The sequence below is a fragment of the Schistocerca nitens genome, chromosome 9, assembly GCF_023898315.1.
Source record: "Schistocerca nitens isolate TAMUIC-IGC-003100 chromosome 9, iqSchNite1.1, whole genome shotgun sequence".
Lineage (NCBI taxonomy): Eukaryota > Metazoa > Arthropoda > Insecta > Orthoptera > Acrididae > Schistocerca > Schistocerca nitens.
In genome coordinates, this window is record NC_064622.1 from 58,837,100 (window position 1) to 58,851,949 (window position 14,850).

General features: G+C 46.4%; 1 protein-coding gene across 1 annotated transcript in view; it reads left to right on the forward strand.

Moving 5' to 3' along the window:
- The window catches only part of LOC126203283 (fatty acyl-CoA reductase wat-like), a 203,838-nt gene that overhangs the window by 129,131 nt on the left and 59,857 nt on the right, over window positions 1-14,850 (forward strand). The window contains exon 4 of the mRNA XM_049937541.1: window positions 8,921-9,090. Coding sequence (XP_049793498.1) covers window positions 8,921-9,090 — 170 coding nt within the window. The remainder of the gene's footprint in view (window positions 1-8,920; window positions 9,091-14,850) is intronic.

Consider the following 14,850-nt stretch of genomic DNA (forward strand, 5'->3'; position numbering starts at 1 on the left):
TGTAATGTATATAGTTAACTCATGTAAGCCCTCCCTCGAACCTGTTATGTTATACCTTCACAGATCCGATGATGGCACCTTCAGAGTGCTGAAAGCGGTCATCTAGTAAACGATATTGAAGCGATCGTGGCTTTTCAATTACACTCCTGGAAATGGAAAAAAGAACACATTGACACCGGTGTGTCAGACCCACCATACTTGCTCCGGACACTGCGAGAGGGCTGTACAAGCAATGATCACACGCACGACACAGCGGACACACCAGGAACCGCGGTGTTGGCCGTCGAATGGCGCTAGCTGCGCAGCATTTGTGCACCGCCGCCGTCAGTGTCAGCCAGTTTGCCGTGGCATACGGAGCTCCATCGCAGTCTTTAACACTGGTAGCATGCCGCGACAGCGTGGACGTGAACCGTATGTGCAGTTGACGGACTTTGTGCGAGGGCGTATAGTGGGCATGCGGGAGGCCGGGTGGACGTACCGCCGAATTGCTCAACACGTGGGGCGTGAGGTCTCCACAGTACATCGATGTTGTCGCCAGTGGTCGGCGGAAGGTGCACGTGCCCGTCGACCTGGGACCGGACCGCAGCGACGCACGGATGCACGCCAAGACCGTAGGATCCTACGCAGTGCCGTAGGGGACCGCACCGCCACTTCCCAGCAAATTAGGGACACTGTTGCTCCTGGGGTATCGGCGAGGACCATTCGCAACCGTCTCCATGAAGCTGGGCTACGGTCCCGCACACCGTTAGGCCGTCTTCCGCTCACACCCCAACATCGTGCAGCCCGCCTCCAGTGGTGTCGCGACAGGCGTGAATGGAGGGACGAATGGAGACGTGTCGTCTTCAGCGATGAGAGTCGCTTCTGCCTTGGTGCCAATGATGGTCGTATGCGTGTTTGGCGCCGTGCAGGTGAGCGCCACAATCAGGACTGCATACGACCGAGGCACACAGGGCCAACACCCGGCATCATGGTGTGGGGAGCGATCTCCTACACTGGCCGTACACCACTGGTGATCGTCGAGGGGACACTGAATAGTGCACGGTACATCCAAACCGTCATCGAACCCATCGTTCTACCATTCCTAGACCGGCAAGGGAACTTGCTGTTCCAACAGGACAATGCACGTCCGCATGTATCCCGTGCCACCCAACGTGCTCTAGAAGGTGTAAGTCAACTACCCTGGCCAGCAAGATCTCCGGATCTGTCCCCCATTGAGCATGTTTGGGACTGGATGAAGCGTCGTCTCACGCGGTCTGCACGTCCAGCACGAACGCTGGTCCAACTGAGGCGCCAGGTGGAAATGGCATGGCAAGCCGTTCCACAGGACTACATCCAGCATCTCTACGATCGTCTCCATGGGAGAATAGCAGCCAGCATTGCTGCGAAAGGTGGATATACACTGTACTAGTGCCGACATTGTGCATGCTCTGTTGCCTGTGTCTATGTGCCTGTGGTTCTGTCAGTGTGATCATGTGATGTATCTGACCCCAGGAATGTGTCAATAAAGTTTCCCCTTCCTGGGACAATGAATTCACGGTGTTCTTATTTCAATTTCCAGGAGTGTATTTTAAAATCAGAGTGATCGCCGCACGGCACACCATGTGTTCACTGCAAAATAATTTTTTTTCCATCATACTCCGCGAGCACATCGATTAATGAATACTCCTACGAGGTTTCAGCGTCGTGCGGTGTATACAGCCCACTGAGCAACACTCGGAACGCCGCTACTTTAATAACTACCCGCTATATCCGGCCGTTTGTTTTCCAATGCTGAGAGTAGTGGGACATACGCGGTCATTCATAGCTACCTCCAGGGCCTAAAAACTACATGACATTCAGGAAACAGACACATAAGTGGTTGGAGAATGTTTCCAATTTTGTGACTTGCATTATACATGTTCCGTATGGGCACTGTTTGTGATGCGACACTGCGTACTTGCAATTCACTGACAGAAAGCGCCCGAGGAGGCGCGTACCATCACGCTTTGCAAATCTATTCACTGGGTTGTCATTCTGCAAGTGCAAACTAATTTGGTGCCACAGTAAGGAGTGAAGGGTTAACGAATCTGAAGACAATACAGTTTGCAGATGCAATCCATAATTACAAGAATTCACCAAACCATTAGCTGTGGGGACACTGCAGATGCTCACGTGTCTGCTGTGATAACCTATCGTGGGACACATACGTCCCAGTGGTAGTGAAAGTGTAAAAGTACACACTGTCCGCTTTGGAGTGCTGGAGATCTGGATGTGTCTTTCCAGCACTGATGTAAACCACGGCAATGAAATGGGTTTTTACCTTCCAGTCGATTGTCTTACCTTTCCATCGAAGGAGAAAGACGCATGGATATTGACAATTTCCCGACTACACCATGTGACTGCCAGCCGAGCAAGTCGGCTATGTAAGGAACTAAGAAGACGGCGACATAAACAATCGCAGAGCAAGAGTAAGTCAAATCTCTATGCGCACACGCATCCAAGAGACCTTTGTTAGCTAGGCTTTTTTTTTTTTTCTTCTGACTGGTTTGTAGTCACCCAGTGCGAATTCCTTTCTTGTTGCAAGCTCTTCATGTCAGAAAAGCACATGCATTCCACGTCCTCGGTTATTTGGTGACTGCATTCCAATCTTTGTCTTCCCCCTCAGTTTTTACCGCTTAGAACTCTCTCTAGTACATGGAAGTTCTTCCCTAATATCTTAAGACATGTCCTAGCGTCCTTTTCCTTCTTGTCAGTATTTTTCACGTATTCCTCTCTTCCCAAGTCTACATTGAAACCCCCTCAGTCCTTATCTTATTAGTCCACCCACTTTTTAACATACTCTTACAACATCACATCTCAAATTTCCTGTTCAAATTAAAACTTACGTTTACTATTAGACCTCTCTTGGCCAGGAATTCCCTTTTTCTTTTGCTAATATCCTTTCTGGATTCCCCCCCCCCCCCCCCCCCCCCCCCGTATTCGGGAGGACGACTGTTCAATCCCGGGTCCGGCCATCCTGATTTAGGTTTTCCGTGATTTCCCTACATCGCTTCAGGCAAATGCCGGGATGGTTCCTTAGAAAGGGCACGGCCGATTTCCTTCCCCATCCTTACCTAATCCGAGCTTGTGCTCCGTCTCTAATGACCTCGTTGTCGATGGGACGTTAAACAGTAATCTGCTCCTCCTCTGGATCCCCCTTGCTTCATTCGTCATGTGTGATTTTGCTTCCGAGCATCGGAATTCCATTGCTTCGTTTACTTCGTTATCCGCAGATTTTAAGTTTTCGCTATTCTCATTTCTGCTACTCCTTATCACTTCCGGCTTTCTTCGATTTATTCTCAGTCCATAATCTGTACGTATTAGACTGCACGAATACATTCTTGGTTCGATGAACTAATCTTATCTCTACAGGCCCGCTACATCACCCGATCATAATACCACGGAAAATGTCTGGGACCATTTGGAACAGAAGATGAAACGTAACACGCCATGCAATTCGTTAGCTCTACAAGAGCTAATTATCGATGACTGTCTCCATATGCACGCCACATATCTGACAATTTGTGGACCCGCCTCATCGCTATACTGAGGCCATCATCAAGGTTATGGGTGTGACTAATTTGTTGTTTTTGAAGAGTGCTGTAAAGAAGATCTCTAAAACTTTGTGGACTGATGTAAGAGAGTCTCAAGGACGTAATCTTGCCACCTAAAATAAATACATAAATTAATGAAACTTTCACTAAACGTGCACCAAACAGCATGATCCGCTGTCTTCTGTAGACCCTCAGGAGTATCAGAGCCCTCGCCAGCCGCCATTGTTTATTATGTCTTTACAGAGTGTGAAGTGGGGGGACGGTGGCCCAAAAACCGCGAACGGGGTGCCAGGCATTTTCCCAATCGGAAGGACGTTATGGAAGCAGGATGTCTTTGTGCTGGACCCACATCAATTTACCGGACAAAATTTTGAATGGAGTTCGGTGGCAGATTTCCACGACTTTGCTCGTTGGCTTGTTTGACAAACGTCAAACGTCAGAAAACGCGCGAGATGTCCGTTGTTCCAGTCCATATGTGGCTACAAACACCATTTGAACAAGATTCAATGGAAAGTTTGCAAGACTCCACATAGAGAAGTAAGAAAATTGCCTGTACCAACATTGGTACATGTGCACATCCAGTTCCCCAAACACCCACACGGTGCAGAGCTTGTTCATTGTGAGGATTACAAAAAAGGGAAAACAGTTTGCTGTTGTGAAATACACAAAATAATCTTAGATATAAGTTGGTATAGAACACACAGTGTAAGTGTGTATGTCCGTGATCTCCAAAACCCCCGGATCGATTTGGCGCAGAAACAGGAGGCCTCACGTGTATCAGAACTGAGGGTTTGATAACATCCTGGCTCGAATGGGATCGGAGATACAGACAAAAAGTGCTTCTACCAGCAACTGGCTGAGCACGGCTGGTGACAGGTTTGGATGGACAGAGGAAGGGATGGACAGATGTGGGACAGGACAAAATGGACAGAGAGAGGGGAAGAGTGGGTGATACGTGAAGCAGGTGGAATATGAGTGGTAGCTGGCAAGTGAAAAGGAAGGGTGGAGGCGGAGATGGAAAGAGAGGAGGGAAAGGAAATGGTCAGAGAGACAGAGAGAACGGTTGGATGGTTCAAATGGCTCTGAGCACTATGCGACTCAACTTCTGAGGCCATCAGTCGCCTAGAACTTAGAACTAATTAAACCTAACTAACCTAAGGACATCACATACATCCATGCCCGAGGCAGGATTCGAACCTGCGACCGGAGCGGTCACGCGGTTCCAGACTGAAGCGCCTAGACCGCACGGCCACAACGGCCGGCCAGAACGGTTGGAGTAAATGGACGAAGAGAGAGGGAGGAGGAGATGACGAGAATGAGAAAGTCGCGAGGAGGAAAAGATGGCAGGATGGGTGCGCAGACAGAGAAAGGAAGATGTGCTTACAGATTGGGGAGGGAAAAGGTGTGTCGAATATAGAGGTTGACAGTTATTGAACTATATGAAAAAACGTAAATTAGTTACAAACTATGGCGTGCATACACACTTTATTCAACATGTAAACGTCACTACAGATATTCGGAATTGGGTTATGACATGTTTGATATGACTACCATCGTTGGCGGTGATGTTGCGCAGAAAAATAGCGAAATGCTGCGTGCCTCGCTGAAGTGTCGGAACATCGATGCTGTCGATGACCTCCTGAATGGCTGTTTTCAGCTCAACAATAGTTTGGGTTACTCCTTTACACCTTGTCTTTAGTACAGCCCCACAAACAGATGTCGCGTGTGTTCAGATCCGCAGAATTTGGCGGCCAATAAAGGCCCATGCCACCGGCCTCTGGGCACCCCAGAGCCAGAATACGGCCGCCAAAGTGCTCCTCTAGGATATCAAATGCTCTCCTGCTTCGATGGGGTCGAGCTACATGTTCCATGAACCACACATCTTGTCGAAATCAGGGTCACTTTGGATAATGGGGATGAAATTATCTTCCAAAACCTTCACATACCGTTCCGTAGTCACCGTGCCATGGCGGAATATCGCACCGATAATATTCTGTGATTGGACATTGCACACCACACAGTCACCCGTTGAGGGTGAAGAGACTTCTCGATCGCAAAATTCGGATTCTCAGTACCCCAAACGCGCCAGTTTTTCATATTGACGAACCCATCCAATTGAAAATGTGCTTCGTCTCTGAAGCAAACCATACTAATTCCCATCATGGCCCGCGGTCAACAGTGAGAGAGCAGAATGGGGTGATCCGCGAAACTCACGGACTTTGAACGTGGTCAGGTGATTGGGTGTCACTTGTGTCATAGTCTGTACGCGAGATTTCAACGCTCCTAAACATCCTTAGGTCCACTGTTTCCGATGTCATAGTGAAGTGGAAACGTGAAGGAATACGAACAGCACAAAAGCGTATAGGGTGACCTCGTATGTTGACTGACAGAGACCGCTGACAGTTGAAGAGGTCGTAACGCGTAATAGGCAGACATCTACCCAGACCATCACACAGGATTTGCAAACTGCACCAGGATCCACTGCATGTACTATGAGAGTTAGGCGGGAGGTGAGAAAACTTGGATTTCATGGCCGAGCGGCTGCTGATAAGCCACACATCACACCGGTAAATGCGAAACTACGCCTCGCTTGGTGTAAGGAGCGTAAAAATTGGACGATTGAACAGTGGGATAACGTTGTATGCAGTGACGAATCACGGTACACAATGTGGCGATCCAATGGCAGTGCGTGGGTATGGCGAATACCTGGTGAACGTCATCTGCCTGCGTGTTTAGTGCCAACAGGAAAATTCGGAGGCGGTGGTGTTATAGTGTGGTCGTGTTTTTCATGGAGGGAGCTTGCACCCCTTGTTGTTTCGCGTGGCACAATCACAGCACAGGCCTACATTGATATTTTAAGCACCTTCATGCTTCCCACTGTAGAAGAGCTATTCGGGTATGGTTATTGGATCTTTCAACATGATCAAGCACCTGTTCATAATCCACAGCCTGTGGCGGAGTGTTTACACGACAATCACATACCTGTAATGGACTGGCGTGCACAGAGTCCTGACCTGAATCCTACAGAACACCTTTGGGATGTTTCGGCGTTCGTCCCAGGCCCCACCGACAGACATCGATACCTCTCCTCAGTGCAACACTCAGTGAAGAATGCGCTGCCATTCTCCAAGAAACCTTGCAGCACCTGATTGACCGTATGCCTGCGAGAGTGGAAGGCGTCATCAAGGCTAAGGGTGGGCCAACACCGTACTGAATTCCAGAATTACCAATGGAGGGTGCAACGAACTTTAAGTCATTTTCAGCCAGGTGTCCGGATACTTTTGATCACATGGTCTTTAACCTATTTATTTCATATAGTTCAATAACTGTCACCCTGTCTCCGTCGAACGTATACACTGACGAAGCCGCGTGGTAAAGGACAATAATCAATAAAAATGAGTCTCTACACAATCCTTCTCCCAACATACAAATATACACTACTGGCCATTAAAATTGCTACACCAAGAAGAAATGCAGATGGTAAACGTGTATTTATTGGACAAATATATTATACTAGAACTGACATGTGATTACATTTTCACGCAATTTGAGTGCATAGATCCTAAGAAATCAGTACCCGGAACAACCACCTCTGACCATAATGACGGCCTTGATACACCTGGGCATTGAGTCAAACAGAGCTTGGATGGCATATACGGGTACAACTGTCCATGCAGCTTCAACACGATACCATGGTTCATCAAGAGGAGTGACTGGCGTATTGTGACGAGCCAGTTGCTCGGCCACCATTGACCAGACGTTTTCAATTGGTGAGAGATCTGGAGAATGTGCTGGCCAGGGCAGCAGTCTAACATTTTCTGTATCCAGAAAGGCCCGTACAGGACCCGCAACATGCGGCCGTGCATTATCCTGCTGAAATGTAGGGTTTCGCAGGGATCGAATGAAGGGTAGAGCCACGGGTCTTAACACATCTGAAATGTAACGTCCACTGTTCAAAGAGCCGTCAATGTAAAGAAGAGATGACCGAGACGTGTAACCAATGGAACCCCATACCATCACGCCGGGTGATACGCCAGTATGGCGATTACGAATACAACCTTCCAATGTGCGTTCACCGCCATGTCGCCAAACACGGATGCGACCATCATGAATCTGTAAACAGAGCCTGGATTCATCCGAAAAAAATGACGTTTTGCCATTCGTGCACCCAGGTTCGTCGTCGAGTACACCAACGCAGGCGCTCCTGTCTGTGATGCAGTGTCAAGGGTAACTGCAGCCATGGTCTCCGAGCTGATAGTCCATGCTGCTGCAAACGTCGTCGAACTGTTCGTGCAGATGGTTGTGGTCTTGCAAACGTCCCAATCTGCTGACTCAGGGATGGAGACGTGGCTGCACGATCTGTTACATCCATGCGGATCAGATTCCTCTCATCAAGACTGCTAGTCATACGAGGCCGTTAGGATCCAGCACGGCGTTCCGTATTACCCTCCTGAACCCACCGATTCCATATTCTGGATCTCCACCAACGCGAGCAGCAATGTCGCGATACGATACACCGCAATCGCGCTACACTCCGACCTTTTTCAGAGTCGGAAACGTGATGGTACGCATTTCTCCTCCTTACACGAGGGATCACAACAACGTTTCACCAGACAACGCCGGTCAGCTCCTGTTTGTGTTTGAGAAACCTAGCCGGCCGCGGTGGTCTCGCGGTTCTAGGCGCGCAGTCCGGAACCGTGGGACTGCTACGGTCGCAGGTTCGAATCCTGCCTCGGGCATGGATGTGTGTGATGTCCTTAGGTTAGTTAGGTTTAAGTAGTTCTAAGTTCTAGGGGACTGATAACCACAGCAGTTGAGTCCCATAGTGCTCAGAGCCATTTGAACGATTTGAGAAATCTGTTGTAAACTTTCCTGATGTCAGCACGTTGTAGGTGTCGCCACCGGCGCCAATCTTGTGTGAATGCTCTGAGAAGCTAATGATTTGCATATCACAGCATCTTCTTCCTGTCGGTTAAATTTCGCGTCTGTAGCACTTCATCCTCGTGATGTAGCAATTTTATTGGCCAATAGTGTAATAAAGAGAGGCTAGACTAATTCAGAGTAAGCTAGATATCAGAAATGACATTTACACGAAAGGAGGCTGAAACGGATACCATTCAAGGATAATCAGTACTGAAAATTTACTGCAAGCTTGATTGCTTTACATTTAAAGTAAACTCTTGATCAGGATAGAGAAGAAAGAGATGTTGCTTAGTATAGAGGGAACTCGACTGGCCTTGAAAGCCAACCACTGCTCTCGTACGTCAAACATGCGTGTTCGAGTCCTGGTCCAGTACAGGGCTATAATGTGTGTCTGCTTCTGGCTGAGGTTGTGCCACGTGTGGCAGGCGGTGGTGCACGTGTCGACGGCGTACTCGCAGTGCCGCGAGCGGCTGGTGGAGGAGCGCGTCTACGAGGCGCCGCTAGCGCCGTCGCAGCTGCTCCACGTGGCGGACATGGCCGACGGCGACGAAAAGGCGCCCGACAACAAGTGCGACGCCGACATCTCGGGGGACGCGTGAGTACTGCCTGACACTCCACAGCCCGCTGCTCTAAGACTTGAGCGAGTTTCTTTATTTGTCCATATACGACGGTCACTCCAAAAGAAATGCACACTATTTTTGTAAAAATACAGTTTTCATTCTGCATGTGTGAAAGTTTTACAGTGTGTAGATACATCCTTCCCGCTCGTTTTCAAACTTAGTTCAACCTGTTCCCGTGAGTGGCGCCGTCACAGCATGTCTTCAAGATGTCTGCTACACTTTACGTTCGTCAGAAGCAACGTGCTGTCATAGAATTCCTGTGCTGTGAAAACGAGACAGTGGAAAACATCCACAATAGGTTGAAAAAGGCGTATGGAGATGCTGCTGTCGATCGCAGTACAGTTAGTCGGTGGCAAGCAGGATACGTGATGAAAGCGGGCACGGTAATATTGAGGATTGTCCTCGCAGTGGCAGGTCTCGTACAGCACACACTCCAGACAGTGTGCAGAGAGTTAACGAATTGGTGACTGCTGACAGACGAGTCACAGTGAAAGAATTGTCATGCTACGTTGGGATAGGGGAAGGAAGTGTTTGCAGAATACTGAAAGTGTTGGCGTTAAAAAAGGTTTGTGCCAGGTGGGTTCCCAACATGTTGACAGTGGCTCACAAAGAAACAAGAAAAACGGTATGCAGCGAACTTTTGGAACAGTACGAGAATGGTGGGGATGAATTTCTTGGAAGAATTGTGATAAGTGATGAAACATTACTCCATCATTTTTCACCAGAGACGAAGAGGCAATCAATGGAGTGTATAACGATATGTTTACGTAATGTGTATACATAAACATACAGTTATAAATGTCCCCGTTCGTAGTCGCTAATTATAACAAAATTTTTACTTTTGTGCTGTAACATGTAGCTATAATCAGCGGTGGAAATATATTTGCTAACGCCGACCGTGTGCGGCTGTCTCTTGTTGGATCGTCTGATCAGTCGGAAGTTGCATTGCAGAGGAGAGTAAGTGTCTATTCAAAATATTTTTGGATAGCTCAACATGAATTTCCTAAGAACCGTAGTTTATCATGCATTTACCAGTAGAATATGGCGCGGAGAAAATATTTCGCCGCATGCAACTTCCGTCCGATCTCGACGAAAGAATTCGTGACTATGAACTGTTTATTTGGCAGAAACATAAAGAAAATGAAATAACTTCATGAAGGAGTTAGACATAGATTCTATACTAAATAAATAGTCCATACACCAGTTCAATTTAACTCTGAATTTATGGCAATTAATAGATGAACTTAAACTGCAACGAAGTATGCCGTTTTGACTGGCACTTCTTTTCTCGTAATGAAAATAATTCCTTTGAAGTTTTCACATACACGTCGCACAATAAATCTGCTGCTATGCAGTATTGCACTTTTAGTATCGCACTTTTACTTTACACTAATTTAATATTATTTTTAACAATAATAATACGGCGGCAAGACATGCGCGTCAGACACAAGTTACAAGAGACAAGAGAAAATGAGTAACTGAGTAACTGTTAATCGAGAATATCTCGTATATCAAAAAATGTGTAAAAGTGTTCGTCTTCTGTCCGTTTTTCGCGCCGTGGTTTTCAAAGTCAGTAACTCAGTGCATCTCTGACGGTGCTTCGACAATAAACACGTTACGTCACAGGTTGTTCACCTTTTACATTCTCAGAACATTATTTGCTAACTGTAGATGTTGCCGAGCGACTGCTCGATTAGTGAATGATTTAAAACGATAAGGCAATCACATAATGTTACAAGTGGAATCATGCAAAACCACCCAAGAAAAACAAATTCAAAACCACACCTTCTGCTGGAAAAGTTATGGCTACGATGTCTTTCGATTCCGAAGGACATCATACCAAGTGGAACCACCATAAATTCTGATGCATATGTGACGACACTGAAGAAACTTCAAGCTCGACTGAGTCGTGTTCGACCACATCGGCAAAAGCAGGATGTTTTGCTGTTGCCCGACAATGCACAGCCACATGTCAGTCAAAAAACCGTGGAAGCGATAACAAAACTCGGATGGACAACACTGAAACACCCGCTTTACAGCCCTGACCTGGCTCCGTGTGACTATCATCTCTTTGGGAAACTGAAAGACTCTCTTCGTGGGACAAGGTTTGAAGATGATGACTCCCTTGTGCAAGCTGCCAAACAGTGGCTCCAACAGGTTGGTCCAGAATTTTACCGTGCGGGTATACAGGCGCTGGTTCCAAGATAGCGTAAGGCAGTTGAGAGGGATGGAAATTATGTGCAGAAATGAAAATATTGTTCCTAAGGGATGTATCTACACAGAGTAAAATTTTCAAACGTGTGATATAAAAGATGGATTAAAAAAAAATAGTGTGCATTTCTTTTGGATTGACCCTCGTAAATCTCTTTCCGAACACATTGAACACAATAAATTCGACAGAAAAAATTGGACAGAAAAAAGTTTTTCAGCTGTTACTTTTACAACCATCAAACATATATCATTTAAATTTTTATAATAAATTACATCCATACAATGAATAATTAAAAACATTTTACGAACGTGCAGCTTACTGCGGGTGAAAAATAATGTCCGTCTTCTGTGGTGTAACTTCCTGTTGTTAAGTCGGCAATATCCGCTTTGATCACTGCAGGGACAGTTTCCGCAGATGGGCTATCGCCTGTATTTGTTACACTTCCAGCGCAGATGGTTGAAAATGGACACAAGTGCCCGAAACTAGTCACCATCAAGAAATAAAAAAACAAATACTTATCAGTGCAACTTATAACTGAGATAAAACCATGTATTTCAGTTAAAAACTTACTTTCACAATAAAGAGTACGAATGACGTCTCTTGTGTAAAGGGTAGTGTGAGACTTAATAACAGCAGTTTTTCAATAGGTACGCATCCACAGACATTTTAAAGTTTTACACTTCAGCAAGAAATTTTTTTGTGTCTTGATAATCTGTTGCACAGTTTTGTTTCTACATGATATAACCTTTTCAGCAGAATGTTTTGTTGTGGTCTTCAGTCTTGAGACTGGTTTGATGCAGCTCTGCATGCTACTCTATCCTGTGCAAGCTTCATCTCTCAGTACCTACTGCAACCTACATCCTTCTGAATCTGCTTAGTGTATTCATCTCTTGGTCTCCCTCTACGATTTTTACCCTCCACGCTGCCCTCCAATAATAAATTGGTGATCCCTTGATGCCTCAAACATGTCCTACCAACCGATCCCTTCTTCTAGTCAAGTTGTGCCACAAACTCCTCCCCAATTCTGTTCAATACCTCATTACTTACGTGAACTACCCATCTAATCATCATTCTTCTGTAGCACCACATTTCGAAAGCTTCTATTCTCTTCTTGTCCAAACTATTTATCGTCCATGTTTCACTTCCATACATAGCTACACTCCATACAAATACTTTCAGAAACGACTTCCTGACACTTAAATGTATACTCGATATTAACAAATTTCTCGTGGTGTTGCAATGAATAACATGTATGTCACTGTTCGACCTGGTACCGTAAACATAGACAATTTTGTTTTGAGCGAAAGGGTTTCTTTTCTCAACGTACTTTTTTTAAATTCCATAACTACTTACAATATACACTGGCGGAAAAAAATCGCAACACCCAAAAATAATTGATATAGAGTAATGAAATTTCTGAAATACATTTTCTACGTAACACACTTAAATGATTAACGTTCCAGATCACAGGTTAATGTAAGTATGAGATAAGCCACTGCAAATGTGAAATGCTGCTACATTAATAACGGATCTAACCGCCAGAATGTTGAATACGTGCATGTAGACGTGCCTGCAAAGTGTCGTACAGGTGTCAGATGTCAGTTTGCAGGATGGAGTTCCACGCCTGTTGACTTTATCGGCCAATACAGGGACTGTTAATGCTGAATCTGTCGTCCGCTCATGTTCCTTACGTGCTCGACTGGAGACAGATTTGGTGATCATGTAGGCCAAGACAACCTGTCCACACTGTGTAGCGTATATTGCATTACAAAAGTGAGCGTTACCCTATTGGAAAACACCCTCTCGAATACTGTTCACGAATGGCAGCACAACAGGTCGAATCACCAGACTGATGTACATATTTGCAATCAGGATGCATGGGATGACCGTGAGAGTGCTCCAGTTGTCATAGGAAATCGCACCCCAGACCATAACTCCAGCTGTAGATCCAGTGTGTCTAGCAAGGACACGGGTTGGTTGCAGGCCCTTCTAACACATACACACACACACACACACACACACACACACACACACACACACACACAAACACACACACACATACACACAAACACACACATGCACACACACAAACACACAAACACACACATACACACACACAAACACACAAACACACACATACACACACACAAACACACAAACACACACACACATACACACACACAAACACACACACACATACACACACACAAACACACAAACACACACAAACACAAACACACATACACACACATACACACACACAAACACACAAACACACATACACACACATACACACACACAAACACACAAACACACACATACACAAACACAAACACACAAACACACACATACACAAACACAAACACACACACACACACGGCCATCACTCGGACCGAGGCAGGAACAGCTTTCATCATAAAACACAACAGACCTCCACCCTGCCCTCCGACGAGTCACAGATGGCGGTGGTTTGGGGTCAGTGGAATGCACGCTACAGGGCATGTAGCTCGCAGCTATCCTTGAAGTAACCGATTTGTAACAGTTCGTTGTGTTACTGTGTGACCAACTGCTCCTGAAACTGCTGCTGAAGATGCAGTAGGATACTCCAGAGCCATACGATGAACACGATGGTCTTCCCTCTCGATAGTGTCACATGGACGTCTGCAGCCCGATCTTCTTCCGAATGTACACTACTGGCCATTAAAATTGCTACACCAAGAAGAAATGCAGATGATAAACGGGTATTCATTTGACAATTATACTACAACTGACTTGTGATTACATTTTCACGCGATTTGGGTTCATAGATCCTGAGAAATCAGTAGCCAGAACAACCACCTCTGGCCGTAGTAACGGCATTGATACGCCTGGGCATTGAGTCAGAGCTTGGATGGCGTGTACAGGTACAGCTGCCCATCCAGATTCAACACGATACCACAGTTCATCAAGAGTAGTAATTGGCTATTGTGACGAGCCAGCTGCTCGGCCACCATTGACCAGACGTTTTCAATTGGTGAGAGATCTGGAGAATGTGCTGGCCAGGGCAGCAATCGAACTTTTCTGTATCCAGAAAGGCCCGTACAGGACCCGCAACATGCGGTCGTGAATTATCCTGCTGAAATGTAGGGTTTCGCAGGGATCGAATGAACGGTAGAGCTGCAGGTCGTAACACATCTGAAATGTAACGTCCACTGTTCGAAGTGCCATCAAAGGTGACCGAGACGTGTAACCAATGGCACCCCCTACCATCACGCCGGGTGATACGCCAGTACGGCGATGACGAATACACGCTTCCAATGTGCGTTCACCGCGATGTCACCAAATACGGATACGACTATCATGATTGCTGTAAAATGACGTTTTGCCATCCGTGCACCCTGGTTCGTCGTTGAGTACACCACCGCAGGAGCTTCTGTCTGTGATGCAGCGTCAAGGGTAGCCGCAGCCATGGTCTCCGAACTGTTACTCCATGCTGCTGCACACGTTGTCGAACTGTTCGTGCAGATGGTTGTTGTCTTGCTAA